Raw genomic sequence first — 22,585 nt, forward strand, 5'->3', positions numbered from 1 at the left:
ACACACCACAGTCACGCACAGATGTACATACAGACGCACATACCACAGTCACACACAGATGTACATACAGACATACACCCCAGAGTGACATGAACAGATGCACACACATGTGCACACAGTAGAGTCACTTGCATACATGACACAGTCACACACACACACAGTCTCCTGGCTGGAGATGTCAAACACCTCTTTGGTTAGAGAGGTTTAATTCTCCCAACATTACTCTTACTTGCTGGGGTATATCACAGAGCACTTACTAAATCTCAAGAGATGCTCTGGTCCACAAAACACAGAAGTTACTTAATTTAGCTGCTTACTGTGTATCTTTCCATAGTCTAAGAGATATAATCAGCTATAATTTTAAACAATCTATTTAAAAGATTGAGAAAACAAGAAGTGACTCGAAATGAAAATCTTTTCAATCTAAATTTCCCTTTGAATTATCACTGAGAAACATTAGTTGTTTTGTTTCAGAATCCAGGCCACACACAGGACTCCCCCAGCCTCTTCTGCGGGTGGGCGCTGCTGCCCTGGGCCTGACCACACCTGCAGCCTGTGGGAGCACAGCCACAAACGCGCGTCTGCCTCCGTGTGTGTTGCTGTTTAGAGCACCTGGCAACTCAGACATGTCAGATAAGTAACTTCAGAGGTTCGAGACAGAGAAGTCCACACTGAGGATGGAGTGTTCTGGGATGTGGAGTGACCACGTGGCTTTTAGGCAAAGCCACAAAGATTCCAACCCAAAGTTTACTCCACGTGGTCATGGTATCTTTCTTCTGGGCATGAAGGAGACTCTGCTATAGAACACAGGCTTCTTGATGTGAAAGACAGAGCTTTCTGCTTATGGGGCTAAAGCCCAAGCTCACTGGGTGGCATGGAGGTCCCTTCCCGGTCACCTGGGGATCCTCTTCACTTGGGCTGCTTCTGGCCACACCCTACTTCCTGGCCTCTCCCTGACACTACACTTGTAGGTACTTGAACTTGCTTTGCCCACCTGAACTGTTATTGGAATTCTCCAGGGCACAGCCACCTCCTCCTAACTCCAGGGAGCAGAGTCAGGTGTCTCCCTGGTCGCCAGTGCACAGTGGAGCTAATAACTCCTGGGGCTGGCCCTGCTCAGCAGGGTGGTATCCATGGCTCTGGAAATGGCCTGCTGCTTGGGCACCACCTGGGCAGCAAAAGCTCAATTCGCAGACGTGGGGTTAGGGCCCATGCTGCCCCTGCCTGACACTGGCTCTCTAGGCACAGTGACAACTGGGTAATCCTATTCCTCACTGGTCACCTCATCTGGGTCCTTGGGTGTCAGTCCAGGAAGCGGGCTTGTGCGCACATGACTGTGACCTGCCTCACCAGCACCCACCTGTCAGGGCCAGCCAGCAGCTGCCACACATGAAGTGACCTTAGAGGCCAGCCATGAGGTCTGCACAGAGTCGCGTCAGCCTGCTCCAGCGCAAGTCCCTCTCCTGCGCCGACAGCAAACGCACTGAGCAGTGGACGTCCCTGGACTGACCCCACAGCCCCTTTCCTCGCCTCACCCAGCTTCTCAGCACACCGACCAGGGTGCTGGCAGCAGTGGCATCTGTGCTCAGCGCCCGCTCACGGGGCTCTGAGCTGGACGTGCTCCATGCATTTCAGCGCACAGGACCTGAAGGCCAGCTGGGATGCGCCATAGGCAGGCAGGCAACCCAGTTCCTCCACTGCCCGAGAGGGATCGCGTGTCTACTTACATGGGGGTGCTCTCCTCAGCATGGTGTCCCGGGGGGCGGACCACAGCAAAGCCATTCTACAGAGGGATCAGACAGGTGGGAGAGAGTGACGAAACACATTTACACCCAGGAGGAAACTGGCACAAAGGGGCCTTTCAGCAGACTCGGGATGTGCTGGAGGGTGTGGCTTCTGGCTGCAGCCAGGCCACATTGCCTGGGACAGGTTATGGGGATGGCTAGGAGCCCTTCAAAGAAGTCTGGGCCCTTCCTCTCACAGGGGTGAGTGGAGGGGCCAGGAAAGCCCAGTTACTAAAATTAGAGGCAACTTGGCCCTGCCTTTCTCTCTGTGAAGCCTGCTCAGCTGGGGACCTGGGGCAGTGCTGAAGGTACGTTCCTGCCCTATGGGCTCATGACCAGCACCCAGCAGGTAGCAGCCTGGGGAGCCCCGGATGGGGATGAGAGGAAAGGCTCTGCTCAGTCTGCTGTGGGGCAGAGGCTCTGTGCTCCAGCTTGGCCTCTATCTGACCATCTCTGTCCTCAGGGCAGTTCAGCTCCTGGGGAGGAGGCAAGTAGGTGACACATAAAACCAACAGCTCTATCAGCACCAAGGAAGAAATGCAGAGGCTGGAGCATGACTTCATGCTCCCCAGCCTGTCATGTATGCTTTAGAAACCATCTGCAAACGGCTCTGCAGCTGTTTCAGTAAGAAGGGTTTGCAGGGGCACCCTCACCATCCCAGTTTCACAGCAATAGGAAGCAGTATGTGCAGGGCCCATGACAGCCCCAACAGGCCAGCCGCCCATTGAAGACTGTGTCCTGGAAGGTGGTAGGCTGGCCGGCCACAGGGACGGGGCTCAATGACAGGGCAGTGAGGGAGGTAGAGGGACAAACCCACCCTCAACACACAATTCTGTAGGAGCCCTCGCCATGTCCCCCCACCTGCACACTACATGGGGATCCAGCGTGGGGGGTGCCTTGCCTTCACACGTGCACAGCTTTCCTGCCCCATCACTGTACTGACGGCCACACTGAAGGGGCAGGGCCCTGGAGGGCAAACCCCCAGGGGCTCCCACAGCCCTGCACAAGCAGGTCCTGCCCAAGCAGGTCCTGCCCATGCTCACTGCATGTGTTGGGGACAAGGCAGTTTCTTTTAAAATTGTCCTCAGTGAGACAGAAGTTACACATTTTATTAAGTTTTCACCCTCAAACATGAGAACTTTTACCATCCCGAGTAAACTGCCAGGAAGGAGGCTGCTGGGAGCAAGAGGAAACCGTGGCAGCCATCTGAGCAGGGGACTGGGGGGCTCCTCAGCCCACAGGACCCTGACAGAAGGATATGGAGAAACTACAGTTACCCCAAGTGGATAAATCTAAGACAGGTCTCAAAATCCAATGAAGGGAATTGTTATTCAAAGGAAAATGGCAGGCAGGTTGTCAGGGGTATAATTTGAGCTTTCAAGTGAAAACTACCAGCTTGGAGAACATGAGCCTGTCTGTGATATGATACTCTCCGAGCGCTTACAAGGCTTTTCTGGTGAGGTGGGTGAAGACACGTGCATCAGTGGGTCCAAAAGTTCATGATTCTTTGGTGCTGTGTAGCGTGTCTGGATTTGGAGGATCAATATAACTCAGTGAACCTGGATTTCCAGATGATGACATCTCCTGCTGCAGAATCACACCTCTGTAAATACCTCACAGGCTGGAAGGGCTCATGGGCATGGCCAGAACGGAGAGGGCCCTGACCTGGCTTCAGACGCTATGGGGCAGTGAGTCTGCAGGACACTGCCTCCTGAATTCCGGGCTGGCATCACAGAAGGACACCCCCACACAGCTGACAAGACTATTAAGACATCTTTTCCAGTTACAGACCTGCGCGAGGCCAGGCTTCTCTATAACCTCAACATGTCGCACAACCATGTCGCCGTGGGAACTCAGCTATCATTTACGAGCAGATGTTGTTATTTATAAATTAGTAAATATTTAAAAAAATTTTCAGTTTTAATCTCTAATATGGTCAATATTGATGGTGAAACTCATAGAATCTCTGCACTGAGCATGTGTGGTCACAAATGTGGGACTGTCTCTCTGCTTCAACAGTGCAAGGCTGTGCTGAGCCCCAGTCCCGAGTCCTCTCTGTGTCCCTCTCCCAGGCCTTGTCCTGGAAGCTCACGCCACCCAGGCCTCAACCTACCTTCAGCTCCCCTGTGGCCACCTTGAAAACCAGCTCCACCACACAGCCCACAGCCAGGCGGGCCGCCCCCGACGAGTGCACCTCGTTCCATATGGTGTCGCTGTCCACCTGTGGAGACAGCACCTGCAGTGAAGCCGATGTCTGAAGTCACTGTCACCCCCCAAGCCCCTGTGGGCCGTGCAGCCTGCAGGCCCCGAGAGCCCAAGGGCTCTGTCTCTGAAAGCCCAGGACCTTCCAGACAGGAAAGACCCAGCCTAGGTCTGGGCTTACTTCTTCCTGGGACACGTGAAACACACCACACAGAAAAACAGAGTGAACATACTAGAAATAAGACATGTTTTCACTTGTTCTGAGGTGTCCTTTCTTTGCTCAATTGCTCCACCATACCGGGGTAGAAAAGCAGGGTTGTCAGGATTACTTGCTCCCCTTTTTCCTGCTACCATAGTTAAGAGTTATTGGGACTGCATCTTGAATCGCAAAAGTCTGAAACGCTACCAAGTCTGAAACTTTTTGGGTGCTCACATGACTCTCAAAATATGCACATGGTAGTGCTCAGATTCTGGATTTTTGTATTAGGGATGCTGAACCAGCACGCATAATGCAAATACCCCAACGTTTGAAAAAAAAATCTGAAATACTCTGGTCTTGAGTATTTAGGATAAGGGATAGTCAACCTATACTAAAAATCAGCAAATGAGATGTCAGAGAAGAATCAGGGAGGGGTGTCTCCAAATCACTGCTTTATCGTGTGCCAAAAGTAACCAGAGGCTAAATGTTGACAGCAGGAGCTGAGCAGGCCCGGGCAGTCACCCTGCTCGGCCCCTGGTGACAGTAAGAAAGACCATTAGACATTTGCGTCTCAGACAGAAAACTTTCACACAGGTGTGTCCAACAATCTCTCTGTTTAAGTTCATTTATTTCAGGCACATTATTTATTTATATATATATTTTTTAAGCACTGGCTAACAAGGGTGAGGAAGAAAACAGCCAGCAGTCCTATGAGGAATAGTCTCCCGATGGAGCCTGGCCAGGACCAGAGGGCTGTGAGGAAGCACATGGCCACTGCCAGGCCCTGGTGACTGTCCCAACGTCCTCCTCGCCAGTAGGATGCTGTGGGCTAGGCAAGCCACTTCCTCGGACAGACACACTTGAACTTTGTGCCCTTCCTGGGGCCATGCCAAGCCTGGTGATGCCCCCAGCTTTATAGGAGGAACCCTACTTCTCAAGCTGACCTCCCTTTGGCACTGCGGACTTTGGGGGTCTCCAGGCTGGGGGCAATCCTGCCTGCCCTGCTCTCCTCTGCCCCGGCCCGGGCTCACACAGGCTCCTGCCTGCCCAAGGCCAGCGTGCCACTTGACTGCACCGATCATTACGTGGGACATGGGGTTTCTTTCCAGGCTGTCTTGAAGCTCCATCTTCAAAGCAAGTCATTTAAAATGCATTTACATGGCACTGAAGATATTTCCTGGAGAGTACACTAGGTGATGGTTTATTCTCTTCAATAGCCGAACCTCTATGTTCTTGAAATAGTTTCCAAATGTCAGAAGCATGCCCTCTACTTTGCCTGCTCTCCAAAGCATTGACATTCAACTCATCAAGAATAGCCCCTACCACACAATGCTATCTTGTTATTCACTGAAGCAGGTTACCTCAGCAGCAGAGACGCTGCCATGACTGAGTGCCAGGCAACAGAGGCCACCAGCTGCCCTGTGCCCTTGGGGTGGCAGGTCCTGGATGGACCAGGCCCAGAGCCTGTACCTGTGAGGACAGCAGTTTGGCCCAAAGTACTCAGAGATTCTTTCCCTTCAAAATGCGAGAACCTGGGCTTTAGGACTTGAAATGCGACAGGGAGGGGAAAGGGGCCTCTCTGGGCTCTCTGCCTCCTGGGGCTGCTCAGCATGTGGGGTGCCTGTGGCAGGAGGCAAGGCCAGTGCCATCCCAGTGACCTGGATCACCCTGCACAGCATAAGAGACAAACCCTCCTGCACCCCCTGGCTCCCAGAAGTACAAGGCTCCTGGCCAGGGACAGACTTAGGCCACAGTGCTGCCGAGAGCTAGGCAGGAAGAAATGGATTCAAGAAAGGGCAGAGGCTCAGGCTGGGTGTCATATGGAGGAGAAAGAAACACACTGGAGGGGAAACAAGCAGAAATTCCCCCTGGGAACATCACAGAGAGCTGAACTGGGACACACTGAGGGCGCCAGTCCTGGAGATGCCTTGGAGAGCTAGGCACGGCCACAGCATGCAGGGCAAGGCTCAGGGGGAAGTTCAAGGGCACGCCTCCTCACTCATCTGAAACTCAGTTAGGAGAGGAACAAAAAAGTTTATTTCACTTGAAAAAAGGTTGTAACAATTTTAAGGAAGGTGAGTTTTTTTAATTAAATGATAGCTATGTACATTAATGCAATCATGGGGTACAGTGTGGTGTTTTCATATACAATTTGAAATATTTTCATCAAACTGGTTAACATAGCCTTCATGTCATTTTCTTATTGTGTTAAGATGTTTATATTATACTTTTAGAAAGATTCACTTATACCCTTGTAAGATAAACCATAGATGGGATCCCTTGAATCACCTTCCCTCCACCCATCCACCCCTCCCCCATCCCCATATTCTTAGGCTATAATTAGGTTATAGCTTTCATATGAAAGTTATGAATTAGTTTCATAATAGGGCTGAGTACACTGGATACTTTTTCTTCCATTCTTGAGATACCTTGCTAAGAAGAACATTTTCCAGTTCCATCCACGCAAACATGAAGGAGGTAAAGTCTCCATCTTTCTTTAGGGCTGCATAGTATTCCATGGTGTACATATAGCACAATTTATTGATCCATTCGTGGATCGATGGGCACTTGGGCTTCTTCCATGACCTAGCAATTATGAACTGGGCTGCAATAAACATTCTGATACAAATATCTTTGTTGTAATGTGATTTTTGGGTCTTCTGGATATATACCTAGTAGAGGAATTGTAGGATCAAATGGCAGGTCTATTTTTAGATCCCCATGTGTTATCCAAATATTTTTCCAAAAGGAACATATTAGTTTTCATTCCTACTAGTAGTGTAGAAGTGTTCCCTTTTCTCCACATCCACGGTTTTGGGATTTTGTGATACGGGCTAATCTTACTGGAGTTAGCTGATATCTCAAAGTGTTTTTGATGATTAAGGATGGTGAGCATTTTTTCATATATCTGTAGGCCATGCACCTATCTTCTTCCTCCTGCCTTGTTTTTATTTTTGAGTAATGTCTTGGCTATTTGAGGTTTTTTCTGATTCCATAAAAATGAAGTATTATTTTTTCAAGATCTTTAAAGTGTGACAGTGGAGCTTTAATAGGGATTGCATTAAAATTATATATTGTTTTGGGTAGTATGGACATTTTAACAATGTTGATTCTTCCCAGCCATGAGCATGGTATATTTTTCCATTTGTTAACATTTTCAGCTATTTCTTTTCTTAGAGTTTCAAAGTTCTCTTTATAGAGATCTTTCATATCCTTTGTTAGGTAAACTCCCAAATATTTTATCTTCTTTGGCACTACTGTGAACGGAATAGAGTCCTTGACTGTTTTTTCAGCTTGGCTGCTGTTGGTATATATAAAAGCTACAGATTTATGAGTGTTGATTTTGCAACCTGAGACGCTGCTGTATTCCTTGATCACTTCTAAGAGTTTTGTAGTCAAATCCTTGGGAGTTTCAAACTTAAAAAAAGTCCCCTTGCCCACTCTGGGAGGCTAAGGTGGGTGGACTGCCTGAGCTCACGAGTTCAAGACCTGTCTGAGCAAGAACAAGAGCCTGTCTCTAAAAACTAGCTGGGTGTTAGCAGGTGACTATAGTTCTAGCTACTCAGGAGGCTGAGGCAAGAGGATCACTTGAGCCCAGGAGCTGAAGGTTGCTGTGAGTTACAACGCCATGGCACTCTCCTGAGGGCAACATTGAGACTCTGTCTTAAAACAAACAAACAAACAAAAAAACCCAAACTTTGAAAGTCCCAGCTGCATGCCCCAGATGCCAACCTGATGTTGCTCCCAGAGCACGCGGGCCATCCTTGCCTGCCATCTCTCCAGGGGAGCATTCCGAGTCCATCCACACTCAGGTTCCTGGGTCCACACACCAAAGGGCTAGCCCCTGGCTCTGGAAGGGGACACCAAGGCATGAGTGGGCTGCATATGTGCCCGTGATGGGTAGTCCAGCCTAAAGTCAGGGCAGGAGACTGTGCCACCTGCTGTGTCTTCCAGCTAGAGGTCATTTTGGAAAACAATGGGAAGAAACATAACCTAAGGACTCCCACTCTCCACTGCTGGTGAGCCCTGGCACTTCAAGCTTGGGAGGGGCTGTCCAGACTCAATCCCAGGGCTAAGCCTGCATTTAGCTTTCATTTGCGAATTATAAATTGGGCTTTGCAAAGGCTTGCTGGCTGCAGGGCAGTGCAAATGCAGATCTTTCAAGTCTGGCCAAAAATTTGCCCTGAATTAAGAGATTGAAGCCTATTTACAATACAAAATAAAATAACTCTAGGAGAGCTTGGTGGTGGTATGAATAAATGCCATTTATTCTCTTTCTGACGGGATAATTTTCAAAGCAGCGATTTCTGTAAAGACTCAGGAAGAAAACAATTTTGTTTCATTTCCATAACAAAATCCAGACCTTCGCTTCACCCTGTGATCTGTGATGACACACTGTGTTCCAGCTCCAACGGCCTTGCTGTCCACCAACTCCTGCCCACCATGCCTGTGCCCGCCTGCTTTGTTTCTCAGTGCTGTGGAGCTGTAAGGTTCGGCAGACTGTCCACAGGGCTTGGCCTCCCCCCTTCAAGTCGAAGCTCTGTCACTGCCCCCCCCCCCCACCGTGCATCAGAGAGCAAGGGGGCCGGGGAGAGCCTTGGTCACTGCGAGGGGTGACTGTCTAGACAGAGAGGCGGACAACCACACTATATGGTCCTTTGCAATTCAAGGTCCAGGCCAGTTTCACACTGTGTGTGGTAGAACAGAAGAAAGGCCAGTCCAGCCCAGCTGGCAGCCTGGCAAATGCCACAAGGCCCTGCAGTCTGTGGTTACCACACTGAGGGCTGCACCTGCAGCCTCAAGTGTGGAATCTGGGTCTGAGCAGAGACACATTTCCTTGGGACAACACAATGCTGCCGAAACCAGTGCTTCACAGCTGCAGACTTAGGAGGAGATGAGACACCAGCTTATTTTTACAGAGAGAGCCAGCTCCCACCAGAGCCTGAGCCGGTGTGCCATACAACCTTCCCCAGAGAAGGTACCTGAGTCCTGCAATCCAAATGCTTAAGGCTCATGCGGCCTTTGAAGCCACACATGGCAGCCCCTACCGCCAGCCCCTGTGTATGGAAAACACCTGGCAGCAATTATCCACTCTGAGGAGAGCAAGGCTACGATTTCTGCGACCGCTGGGACTCAAGGAGAAACAGGACATTATTTACACATTAAAGAAATACTCACCCCAACGCCACCGCAAGGCAGCCTGACAAACACCGAGGTTAGCGAGCCTGTGGGGAGAAGGGAGCTGTCAGAAAGACTGAGGTCATGGGGAGCCAGGCACAGCATGGGCTCTGGGGACACTGGAGTCATCCACGTGGCGTGGCACTTGTGAGACACACACAATAGGACACTTTCTGGGGGGCAAGTGCCCCCCAGCCTGGTGTGGCCCTGCTACAGCTCAAATTCTCACAGCACCAGCCAACTCCTTAGGGGGCTTAGGAGACTCCCAGCCACCAGGGAAACAAAGTGCCCTGACAGGTGTCTGTCCCCAGCCCAACCCTGTGCCCATGTCCCTAAGGACTTGTCTGCCACAAGCACAGCAGCCCAGGCTCCTCAGAGGCCCTGTCTGCCACACCCAACACCTGCTCTGGTTCTGAGGCCCTGAAGCTATCCCCACCGCAGCTAGGAAGACTGCGAGCACGATGGCCCTCCTGCTCCCAGGCTCAGGCCAGGCACAGCTGGCCATGCACAGAACTACCTGGGTGTCTTTTTCCTCAGTTTGGTCCCAGTCCTATATGACTGCAGATGACCAGCATAAAACCTGCCTGTCTCCAAATGGGTGGCTGCCCTGCCTCAGCCTGGAGGAGACTCAGGCCTGTTGCTAGCTTACTTCCCCTAGCAGGCTCCTGCACAGCCCGGGACCCCACTTTCCGGCCCTGATTTGGGGTGGCAGCTCCTGCTCTAGACGCTCCTGGGTCCTACTCCTTGCTCCAGCTGCCTGGTGCCCAAGGAATGAGCCTGGCCTTGGGGTTAGTAGGGGCCCTGGCCAGTTAGGTGACCTTGGATGAATGAGAAGAGCCCCTCCTTGGGGGGACACATGGTGCTTGGGAAGGGCTCAGGAGCTCTAGGAGTGGTGAGCATGGAGGGTAAGCTCTATAGCACCATCTGCTCCCAACTGTGGGTGGACCCAGACAGGCCCTGAGTGCAGAACTGGTCCATGAATTAGACATTGGTGACATTATGATATTGTCACCCACCAAGCAGAGACCACAGCAACACAAGCCCAGGCACATTGTCATGTATTCACACCCCCTTCCCCACAGCGGGGGGGGGGGGATAGGACTGAGTCACAGGAAAGCTGTTTGGGTGACAGAGGTTCAAAAGTCCATGTCAGCCCCTTGGCTGTGTCCCTGCCCCAGGAGCGCTGGCATTCCACCCAGAGCCCAGGCTGCCCGTCACTGCCTCCTGAGGTTTGGGGCCATAGTCACCCAGAACAGGCCACAAAACCTTTTGCCCCGAGTCGGTGGCCACTCTCATCTGTCCACCTAGAGCAGGCAGTAGGTGTCCTGTGCCTGGTAATGGGATGGGAAAGACACTGACTGCCCCTTAGTAAGTGCTGCTATCCTGGTGGGGGCCAGCCATCCTGCTGCCCTTCCCTGAGCGGTGCCAGGCTTGCTCCCAGGGGGCCCAGCACCAGGCTGGGGGCCCCTTCAATGCAGTGCTATGCCAGCTGCCATTGGTGAACCCTGTGACTGCTGATGACCTCCATAGCAGCGTGGCCAGCCTGTCCCAGGTGCCCACGGTTCAATTCGGACGAGTATAGTGCAAGTGGTACATCACCACACCAGTAACTGACCACAGTGGGCCTTTTCAATGTGGCCTAGAAATCTGTGGACTTAATTAAAATAGGAAGAGAAATCACACGATAGTGTTTAAACATCTCATTAGGGTTATACTAACAAATCTGAGATAATCACCAGCTATTACTATATTTTAAATACTGAGACTGATGATAATGGAATTCCTTGGTTAGGAAAACTGTCAGAAATTTAAAAATGGATCTCAAGTGGTGAGAGGTAATGGATTAAGTCATCCTCACAGTAATGGGAATAGGTTTTAAACACAAAGCTCAGCAGGACAGAAAAGGAAACAGCATGATTTATAACATCATTGATGTAAATTAAAAACACACATACAACAACAGGCTTTGCACTAACTACTTGGTTAACAAAAGAAAGTCTATTAAAATGGCTGCCTACGGGGGAGAGGAGTGGGGTGAGAGGATGCAGAAAAACATTTCAACAAAGACGCTAAAAGCGAGGGAGGGTCTTCAGGGCCCTCGCTGGCTGTGAACAGGACCAGGGCCCACATGCAGCCCCCTCGCAGCCAACACAGGTTGGTAAGAAAGCCCCAAGTTACGGCAGACCTGCCCTTTACTTTTCCCCTAAAGATACCACATGTCTGATTTTCCTCTTGCATTTTAGATGTTTTGTCTTAGACCTAGTTTGAAATGAGCTTAAAAACCTGCAACAGTCTCCCCCTTGGTGAAGTGACACCTGCCTTCACCCTGACCTTGACACTGCCCTTAGCCCTGCTGAATTTCTGGAAGACTGACAGTCAAAGGACACTTGGTTAGTGGGTGGGCCCTTTGAAAACAGAAAACAGGGTGTCTGGATGGCCTGGGCAGAGCGGCTACCCTTCTGAAAGGAGATGGAACCACTGTAGGGGTGAGAGGCATGGCGGCAGTGACCCTAAGGGACCGACGGCTCCAACATGGGGCCACCCAGCGACTTGGCAGGCCTGTTGAGGCAGCACAGTGAGCCTCATGACCCGGGTCCCTTCCACCCTGGGACCCACGGGCAGCCTCTCTCCCTGAAGATCATGCCAGGCAGCCAGGGCTCCTGGTCAGGACCTGCAGAAGCCTGAGGACAGAGGACGCTGGCCTGCTGGCCTGCTGCCTTGCAGCACATGGCCCTTGCTCACTCAGCTCCAACCTGCCAGATACCTGCTGACTCCACTGTCCATACTGCCCCGTCCTAATAGGCTCCATTCCTTGGGCTCCATCTCTCCTGTCCCCCCATAAGCTACTTGGATTGGTGGCTCTCCTTGTACCAACTTCTGCTTCTAGGACCCCCTGAGCCACTGTGTCCACGCAGTGCTCATGCCCTCTCTGGAGATAGTTGCCTCAGCTCCGGTCCAGGGCCACCTCAGTCTTCCTGCTCTGCTTTGCCCTGGAGTCCTGCTCCATGTGGTGAGGGGCCGGGCACCTGGGACACCCCATAGCTCTGAGTATAGGAGCACATGGGCGCCTGCTCACTGGAGGGTCTTCATCCAGGGACAGCGTCCTTCCCAGCCCTGTTCCTGTCACAGGGAATCTGCTCCTGCCTCTGGCCAGTCGTCTGCAAGCCTCTCATGGTTTCACCTCCTGGGACTGTGCCCTACCCTACGACGGCGGAGCTTTGGGAAGCAGCTGAGTAGCAAGAACAAATCTTGCTGTGTCAGCAAAGACAAAAATGCCTGTGAGGTGATGGCTCTCAATGCGTCTAGGGGGGCAGGGTTCATGACAGCAAGTACCTGGCAGGGTGTAGACTGGGATTCCCTCCTGGTCCTGGGTGACAGTGTGTAGGCTGTAGGGGTATAGCCAGGCTGTGGGAAGAATAGGAGTTGCACAGCTGGAACAAGTGTCCCTGGTATCCTGAGCTTGGCTAACAGCCCGCGGCACCTTGGCAGTGACAGGCCTGCCTGCCTGCCTCTTAGCCACATTGCTCCAGGCTGGGCTGGCTGCTTCTATGGGGACCCTGCCATCTCTGGGACTATCCTGAGGGTGGCATCTGTGATGGGATTCAGCCCGGGGGCAGCCACCCAGTTCTCCTTTGCATTGGTGGAGCATATCCTGCAGTGGCTTCTTGAGGAAGAATGCTTTAAAGGGACAACCCCTGAGTGTGCATAACGTGATGCCTCCTGCCACACTCCTGCTTTCTTGGGAACCTGCTGTCTGTCTCTGCCCCTCATCTGTGACCCCCTCCTGGCCACTGGTGCTTGCTTGGCCCTTTGACCCTCAGTGTGTGTCAGTGTGTATCCCCAGGGAATCCCGCACACCTGTGGTGGCCTCTGCCTGTCCTCTTCCTCCTCCTCTCCCATTTCCTACCATCCTGCTCTGTCTTGCTTTTCTCCAGTTTCTGGGAAGTCACTTAACTCATCCTCCAACTCAGGGGCTTTCTGTTCCAGTGATCAGTTTCTCATCTCTCTTGTCCAGACAGTCTGCACTTTCTCTTTCGCCCTGCAGGTGTCCCTATGACACAGTGCCTGAAAATGCAAGGGCAGCTTCTGCTTTGCAGGTCCTGCCTCCCTCCCAGCTGCCCTCCTTTGCTCTGTTTATGTCTTAACTTCCCTGCTGAGCACCTCACCCAGGCCCCGGGTAAGCCCTGGTCATCTGCTCTGGTCTCACAGGGAAGTAGGTATTGCTGGCCAGATGTTCTAGGCACACAGGGCTTATTACCTTCTATCAGGGGTCTTGGGGGACTATTTTCTGGGAAACCCCAATGTCAGCTTTCTTTGGACTAGGCAGGTCCCTGCAGTGTAAATGCCTGGAGTGTAAATGCCGGCACTCTGGAGCCTGATGGAGCAGGGGTGGGGGTGTTTCCAGCCCAGGCGCCCTTCTGGAGAAGCAGCAGCTGCAGCTTTCCTGGATTGTGGGGTCGGGGCCCAGAGGCATCCCTGTCAACTCTGGCCCAGCCCCATTTTTGAGTCCCCTCCTGCTCCCACTCCAGGGTCTCTGCAGTTGCTGTTCATAAGCAGCTGGGATCTGTGGGGTGAGTTGGTGGCCATTGTCCTGGTACTGGCTCAGAGCCTGCTCTGTGGAGTCTGCCAGGTCAGCAACCACCCCTCCCACTTGGCCTCTACAGTCCTGCTGCTGCCAACTCCTGTCCTGCTCCCCCCACACTTGAGGGTTGTGTCTTTCTAAAAGCCTGGATACCGTAGGGCTGTGGGGACCCAGGAAGAAGAATCGTGTGTCCCCAGGACTCTATCACTACCAGGACTCCGAAGATGCCCTCAGCAGGGGGCTAAGTAAGCAAGTGAGAGAGAGCGAGTGCATGCACGAGTGAGCAAGGAAGGGAAGGGTCCAGGGAGTGCATGAGGTCCATGTTTGAACCCCACGACTCTGCACAGGTTTGGCACAGCACAGACCTCCTCACAGTCACCACGCAGGATGTGCAAAGCAAGGCGAGCACAGTCTTATCCTTGTCCCTAAGACCTGAGACTGCCATGTTGGGGATCCCAGCCCCTCCTCTGTCTCCTTCTCAGGGAAAAGCCGCTATGGACTTCACCTTCCCTAGTGTTAAGTCAGGGAAGGAGACAGGTAGTCTATGACTGGCCTGGTTGAGGGTATCTGGGAAGTCAGGGAGGAAATTATTTGGGAACAAAGGAAGCCTCCATAGCCCCATCCCTGGCCTGTGATCTGCACCCTGGGAGCCCCATCCTTGGGCTTACGGTCAGTGCCCAGGGAGCCCCGTACATGGGCCTATGGTCTGCGCCCAGGGAGCCCTTGGAGCACTGGGTTTGCCAGGAGTCCCTCTGACTCTCAGATACCCTGAAAGGTCTGGCACTTCCTGAGGCAGGAGATACTTCTTTTCATGAGGCCAAAATTTCCCCTGCAGCCAAGCATGTGGGGGCCACCTGGCAGATAGAGCCAGGAAAACAGCAGCCGCTCACCCTCAGCAGCATGCTGGGATTCTACCTGACCAGTCTCCAGAGCCTCCACTCTGCCATCTGAGACTCTTCCACACCAGTGGTTCTGGGCCATTTCTATAAGAACTTACTTGCCACAAGGCACTTCCACCAGAAACCAGCAGATCCCGTTAGCTGGGTGAGAATTCTCTTCCAGCCTCTTTACCTTGAGACCTAGTAGGTGAGACCCACAGCCACCCAGCTGCAGGTGCTGAGGGCTGGAAACACAGCTTGGGTGATTTCAAACCCAATACAGGGAGGTAAGGAAGATCATGAAATACCTAGAAGTTTCTTACTGTCCAATTTCTGCCTGTTGAGGGGGTTTGTGCCATAGAGGAGAGTATGTGCTTCTGAGTGCACCGTCTGTAGCTCCTCCAGGGTGGCCTTCCGTCCACGGATGCTCTGAGGGGACAGAAGGGAAGAGGATGCTTGTACGGCCAACAGAGGCTGCTGTTTCTCTTGCCATAGGCAGTGATTCCAATGCAAACCACCCTGATCCCACAGAGTGACGAGGGAGCCACCCCGATCCCACAGAGTGATGAGGGAGCCACCCCGATCCCCCAGAGTGAGGAGGGAGCCACCCTGAATCCCCAGTGTGACGAGGGAGCCACCTCGATCCCATAGTGATAAGGGAGCCATCCCGATCCCACAGTGTGAATGAGCCCCATTGGATTTGATTATTGCAAAATAAAAAGCAACATCACCGACATAATATTTAAAAGTATTTAAGAAATATTTTAGAGGGCTTAAACTTTAATTATAACTTTGAAAAAACATTAAGAGAAATAATTCCAGCCTTCAATGTGCTACCCTTCTCTGTCACATAAGTGCTTTGGCATCAAATTATTACTTTTCTTTCCAACTGTCAGAGTCTGGTCTTAAAATAGTGGTGAGGTGATGGAGGCAGCATGAGCTGATTTCCTCTGCTCATGATCATGGGACTTTGGGGTGCCTCTGAACCCCCCTCCCACAGGACTGCGAGCTACTGGGCGGACTGCGGTATGTGTGGGCCGCCACCCACATGGCCTTCTGCATTTCTCTGTTGTGGAAATTCCTCTCATCAAAATACCTGGCCTATTTTTTAGACCTTCCCCAGAACAGAGAAATTCTACTCTTCAGTTGAGCTGTACTTATTTAAGCTTTTCAAAGGCTGGTGGATCAGGACAGGAGACTAAAGTTAACATGTCACATGGAAATGGCTCTCTAGCTAACACAGGGAGACTCCAACACCACTGTGACCATGGCCCATTGTCACCAGAAGGAGCAGGGAGCTCCCCCCACTCCCTCACTGCTCAGCCCACACCCAGGTCTCAGTGTCACACACTCACCTATGTGGGTGGCCCGTGATGGGGTGTCCTGGGGCCATTTACCAAGCCCAGTGCTTGCAAAGGCTCTCAAGACAGCCTGGGCCTCGTCCACACAAGGTGGAGATGGAAGGAGTGGCCCCTGGCAGACAGCTCCCTCCTCTAGGAAAGGGGTTCCTGGAGGGCAGTTGACCTGGGCAGTGAAGGTCTACTCCAGGGACCTTTTTCTCATCATTAACAACAATTCCACGAAATCAGACTCTTTCTTATTATACTATCTTGTTCCCATGGTGGAAAACTAGCCTATGATTCCATTTGCAACTGAGTGTTAGTTCTACTTTGGGGAGATAGCCAGTCCATGCAAAGGCAGACAAGGTTGTCTCCCGCGTGGGGGCAGCAGGCCTGGGGGAGCCCAGGCGGCTGCTGTGGACCCCCTCCTATAAGGCCCTGAGGAGTGCTCCTTTCTATGCAGCCATACAGTGTGGCTGGGCTGAGCTCCGCCTGGACAGATGGTGTCTGGGAAGGCCATACTTGGAGAGGCCATTGTGGGGAGTACCCAGGAGCCAGGCAGTGCAGTGCCAAGTAGGGGCAGGTCCTGCAGCCTGGAGAATAGCAAGGCCACAGCACCTCCTGAGCTCTCCCATGTAAAAGCTACCCTGCTGGGTAAGACCTTGAATTGTGGCAAGAGAGATTTTTTTTGGGGGGGGGAGGTAAGTTTCATCCTTTGAATGCTGTGGAGTCACAGGCAAGAGAAATTTTAAGTTAGACCAAAGGAAGAACTTCCAAATTAAGGGGAATGTTAGATAAGCCAAATAAGAAAAGTATAAAACATCCATATTCATGAATACATAAAATGAAGACAAGGTACAAGACAGGCTGTGTGACGTTACAGCACCCAGACTGCAGGGTGCTGGAAGGCACATCCACAGCCACTCTGAATCAGTGGCAGCTCTGGTTAGGAGGCTGATCTTGTCATTTCTGTCTCCTTTTTAACTCCTGGGACAAAATTTCAAAAGCTCCTTAGGGCCACAAACTCACAGTCTGGAGAGGCACAAAAAAATGCTGGAACCACCCTAGTCCCTTCAGCCTCTGACCTTGGGGCTGCTTCCCCTCCCCCCTCTACCCCATCCTGCAGCTGCTCCTGGGGACAGGAGGGCACCCAGACAGCACGGAACTGGGCCAGGAGCTACCTGGGCCCTGTGAGGCCTCTGAAGCAAGTGGTCATACACATGTGGCTGAGCTCAGGGCTTTTTGTGTGCAGCTAGCTTCCAGGTCTCTGTGAATTGGCCAGAGGACCTCTAACAGTCATAACACATGCCACAACCTGCCACCAGATGCCTGGCTGCTGTCCAGGGAGGTGGAGTGAGAAGGAGCCGGGTTGGAGGCCAGTCTTGCTGGCCTGGCCTCCAGGCAGAAGAGGGTCCTAAGCTTGTAAAGGAGACCTCCGGGTCCATTTCTTTCCTTCCCTGCCACGTCAGGCCCAGTGCAGCAGTGCCAGGAAAAGTCCACCCCTGGGACCCTGGCAGTCATCTACCCAGAGGGAGGGTGCTGACCAAGAGGACCTCTAAGGCCTGGGTTCTGGTCTTTCTGTGGCCCCCACTTAGTCAGGGGCTCCTAGAGAGTCCCGTTCACTGTCTTCTCTAGCTGGGTGCCGCTAATGGTCTGTGTCCGGCCTCTGAGGGCTCCTCCAGGACCCTGGTGGCTGACCCCTGTCCATGTGGGCTTAGTTAACATGTGACAGGCTCTTCAGCACAGGTGCAGCTGCAGTAAGGGTCTGGCTCAAGGAGCACACTCAGGGTCTGGTGTCAGCACCGCTGCCTCCATGGTTTAGTCAGAACCACCCATCTCTCCCCAGCTCTCCTCTCCCTGTGGCCCTGCCATGATCCATCTGATCCCACTGCCCCACGCCGGGGAGCCTCTGCCATCCCTTGGCCCAGACATAGCGGGCATCTGTATCCTGGCACCAAGGAAGGAAGAGGGGAATCGAGGGCCACTCCCTTCTCCCTGCATCTCCATTTTCTCATGCTTCCCATGCTCTTGTTTGCTTTTCTGGCTGACAAACTGCCCCTGAGCCCTCCTGGCCTGAGTGGACCCTCCTAGGGAGGGGAGAGGCAGAATTTCCAGAGGGACAGGAAGCAGCCATGGGGAGGCTGGAGTACCCCTGGAAGGGAGCAGGTGCCAGGAGATGCTTCTGCAGCTCAGTCCGCAGGGCGATGCTGCCCCCCAGTGGCGTAGCTGCCCTGGCCGATCCCGGATACAGGCGCCAGTGGCCTCCTGTGATAGCTTGCTCCTCCGGGGAGAGGTTTCTGTGTCTAACTAATAGGTCTTGTCCCCTTGATACTTATACAACACCAAAAACACTGGTGAAGGAAATCGGGGTACCATGAGCCACAGAATGACTTATTTCTAAACACCCCAGCTTCTGGAGGAGTGTTGGTGCCTTATGGAGAGGATCCTGACATGGCACCAGGCACTCTGTGGGCAGTGGGACCTGCCCCCTCATCTCTGCCATGTCTGCACGGCTGGCCCCTGGGTGGGTGGGTGGGGACCACTCTGTCCTCCCTGCACACTTTCTCTAGCCTGGTGGGATTTCTGATGCAGAACAGGGAACGCAGTAGGTCCTATAAATGGGCATGGGCATGGGCAGGGCATTATGGCCCCAGCACACCCCTGGGTAGATGTTGCCAGCTTCACTCCATAGATGAGGAAACTGATACTGGAGTCCCTCTCCCTGATGCAAGGTCTGGCCACTTTCACTTCAACTCCCAGGGCTTAGGAATCCTGGTGAGGGTGGCCTGCAGGGCAGACGGCACAGGGGCGGGCAGAACATCACTCAGCTGAGACCCTGCCTCATGGGCCTGGGAGTCCACTGCTGCCAGGTTGGGACAGAGGGAGTCTTGGTCCCGGTCAGTGGGGGGCTCGGCCCTCCCCGCCTGAGAGTAGGAAGTTTCTCTACCACCCCCAGCTGGCCAAGGAAACAGGACCAGCCAGAGAAGGTGGGGCTGAAACCCCCTCATGTGACTCAGCAGAGCAGCACTGGGGTGGGGCGCTGTGTGCGAGACACACTGAGTGTCTGCATTGCCCACGGGTCACAGGCATTTTGATCACCCTGGGGAGTGACTTAGAGGCCTGAGGCAATCCTAATATCCTCAGAGAAGCTTTTTATAATGTTCTCTTAGAGAACATTACTTCAAGGAAAAGTCACTAGGCATGATCTGAGACATGGTCTTATTTTCCCTGTGACCTTTGACCAGCACGTTTGGAATCCCATGGCAGCAATCCCATCTTCAGAAAAGCAACAGGAAGGCAAACAGGGACAGCTATGGACACAAGAACATGCTGGTCACAGGCACAGGCCAGGGCGTTGCCTCCTGCAGGGAGGATGTGAGATTTCAGGAGGACAATCTCAGTTCTGGGCAGATGGCCTGCAAGGCCTGCATGAGTGATCCTGATGGTGGGAAATGCTCACAGCCCCTTCCCCTGCATATTATTACAACCCAGAAACCCCATCTGCTGGGGCCCTGTAGGCCAAGCAAGAGATGACACCTAGAATCAAACCACCTCCGGTGATGTCTGAAGCCATAGGTGGCCCGTGGCCCCTGCCCCCTGCTGGTATTACCTCACATTTGCCACGGAGGCCGGTCTCCTGCAGGCGGGACCAAATGCTCTGTATTCTCCCAGCATGCTCCGGGTGGCTATTGGTGTTCCCACAGGTACACTGATGCTTCAGCATCAGCGTGTCGTACACAAGGCCTAGGGTGGAGGGCAGACACAGCTGAGGTCAGGAGGGCTGCCTGGTACTTACTTGCCACCTACCAGCAGGCTGGCCCTATCAGCAGTGGAACCCCCACTTCCCTAGAAGGGGATGAAGGTAAGGCTGAGTCCTCCTCAGAAAGGGGCAGTGAGCAAGCCTGCCACTCATGCTCATAGCACCGCCTGGCGGCCCTTGGCCGGACCACACAGGGCTGGGCCTCATGTGGGATCTGTGTTGATGGCTGTGCCAACTTCCAGAAGTCAGAGATTCTGGTCCCCTAAAATCTGTTGGGTTATGGACCAACAGCTGTCTCCAATTTTCTGGCAGACTGAGAATTGTCTAAAGCATTTGAAATTAAAAAAAAAAAAATACAAGACTTGGGTCCTGCCCAAGAAACCTCCAGAGTAGCTGGAACACAACACATAACACAAGGCCACTTAACATGAACACACACAGCAATGTAAAGAGAGCCCAGCACCAGCCGGCTCTCAGGGAGCAGCAGCAGTGGGAGGGCACCTCCAGGGGGAGCCCACCCAGCATCAGGATGAATGAGAGTAAGGTGACACTCACTGCAGTGCTGGGTGTCCCTGTCATGGCCAGGATGGTGTGGAGCTGCAGTGAGGCAAGCGTGCCTGGCCCATCAGGAGATTGGAGGGAGGGCAGGCAGCACCTCCAGGGCACAGTCCATGACCCCTCTGTCTGTTAGGGCCCCTCCTGGGAAGGAGAGGTTAGCCCCTAGGGACAATGAACAGGCGGGCTGCCTCCTGTCCCTGCCTGACATATGTGGGACTCCAGGATTGTGACAAGGAAAAGCCAGGCAGGTGACTGGTGAGAGGCATCTGTTGGCCAACACATGCTTGTCCAGGTGGGGAGGACAGGTAAGCCATGTAAAGCACCAGAGGGACCCACTCTAGGACTTCTGTGTAAGTGACAGTAGAGAGGGACTCTCCACATTTGTGCTCCTGTCACTGGGCACAGAGGCAGCATCAACCAACCAAGGTGAACTGCTATTCACAGTGACCCTATTTCTGCAGGGCCCAGCTTGGGGGTAGTTTTTGGTTCAATCATGTGTCAGGCCAACAGGAGTCAGTCCCCTGCACTCAAGAGGCTCTGGATACACTAGCCAGAAAGGCCTGGGGTAGGGATTTCTGGGAAAAAGCAGCAAGGCAGGTGCAGGCTCATGGGACTAGACAGACACAGAAACTCTCAATCAGCGTACCATGGTATAAAGGTGAGCAAGTGTGCACGGGAATCCGTCCTGGCCACCAAGCATACATCTATGGACTGACACGCACTGACCGCAAGGGGGTGTGTGTGTGTGTAAACAGTTCAGATGCCACTGATACGTGCATTGGGTGGCCCACTGAACAGGGTCACCATGATGAGGTCACATGGCTGGAACCTGTGAAGAGGCAGATACCCCTTCATAGATGGAAAAACAGGGCACAGAGGCCGAGAGGTAGGCAGGTCCACATTGAGGGCAGCAGGGCCCACAGGGATGTCAGGGGCTCTGAGGAGGGGCTCCATTGCTGTACACAGACACAGGACGATGCCCAGAGGGGCACAGTTTGGACAGACACAAAGGTACAGGAGAGTCCTGTCTCTTAAGACACATGTGTCTGTCTATGTGTCTGGCTCTGCACAGAAACAGGTCTGGGAAATTTAAGTCAAAGTACTGAGGGGCGATACTGCAGAGAGGGCTGAGGAAGTGGCATTCTGCTTCTTTGCAGTGAGTGTGTGCTGTTTTACAAACTGAAAAGAGGAACAAGGGTAAGCTAAGAAAGGGCACCGACAGGTGGGCTTCCCCAAAGTACACAGCGGCCAGCCACGTGGGCAGGTCCGTGGAGTTTCCTTTGTAAGCAGCTACAGCCTGCTTGTTTGAGCATGTTCTTTAAGGAATATGTTTATTTCAGTCAATGGTCAAGGACTTTTGGAGAGGGTCACCATAAGAGAAAGAAAATGCTGCAGTTTTCTTTCTGTGAAGCAATGTTTTAATTTCTGGATAACTGCTACTGAAATTTTTCTCTGAATATGAATGGCATCCTTCCAAGACCTGAAAAGGGAGACTTTGCACGGTGCAGAAAATGTGCAGAGAAGTAAGACATTTTGTGAGAATTGTTTGAAAAATGAAATTATTCTGTATTTACATAACTTTCTTCTTATTATGTCAAAATGTTATTAAATATTAAATCAAAACAATGGGATGAACTGTCCTGGCTTCCCTACTTGTCCCAAGAGGTAGACTCTGCCAGAGGCCAGTGCTGCCCTCCTATCCAGACTTCCCTGCTTGCACATGGGCCACACTGGAGGCCCCGCCCACCAAGTTCTCCTGACTCTTGGTGAGGCACTTCTCAAGCCAGAGCAACATCCTTGCCTGCAGACTGCTCCTGGCTACAACACAGATGGAAGATCTGCGGGTGAAGCAAGCAGGAACAGTTGTGCTCTGTTCTTGCACAACTGACAAGTGGACAGTCCTCAAATTACACCAGTAAGCCCCTGGTGCCTCAAAGTCAATGCTACAGACAGAAGCCCAATGCAGGAGGGGAGTGCATGAAGGGGTGAGTTGTTGCTGCTGGAAGTCAGGATTGGAAGCCCCACATGGCTAGGGACTGGTCTCTAGAGAAATACCATGGTTCTCTGGGAAAGATAAGGGGGGCTTTGGAGCACCCTAAAATAA

At 52.6% G+C, this 22,585-nt stretch overlaps 1 protein-coding gene across 1 annotated transcript in view; it reads right to left on the reverse strand.

Annotated features, from left to right (window-relative positions):
- The window catches only part of HDAC4 (histone deacetylase 4), a 71,162-nt gene that overhangs the window by 24,005 nt on the left and 24,572 nt on the right, over positions 1-22,585 (reverse strand). The window contains exons 7-11 of the mRNA XM_023518232.1: positions 19,774-19,907; positions 15,147-15,252; positions 9,364-9,410; positions 3,898-4,005; positions 1,728-1,783 (exon numbers count right to left, since the gene is read on the reverse strand). Coding sequence (XP_023374000.1) covers positions 1,728-1,783; positions 3,898-4,005; positions 9,364-9,410; positions 15,147-15,252; positions 19,774-19,907 — 451 coding nt within the window. The remainder of the gene's footprint in view (positions 1-1,727; positions 1,784-3,897; positions 4,006-9,363; positions 9,411-15,146; positions 15,253-19,773; positions 19,908-22,585) is intronic.

This window comes from Otolemur garnettii, unplaced genomic scaffold (genome assembly GCF_000181295.1).
Source record: "Otolemur garnettii isolate 467f Iridium unplaced genomic scaffold, OtoGar3 scaffold00133, whole genome shotgun sequence".
In the NCBI taxonomy this organism is placed as follows: domain Eukaryota; kingdom Metazoa; phylum Chordata; class Mammalia; order Primates; family Galagidae; genus Otolemur; species Otolemur garnettii.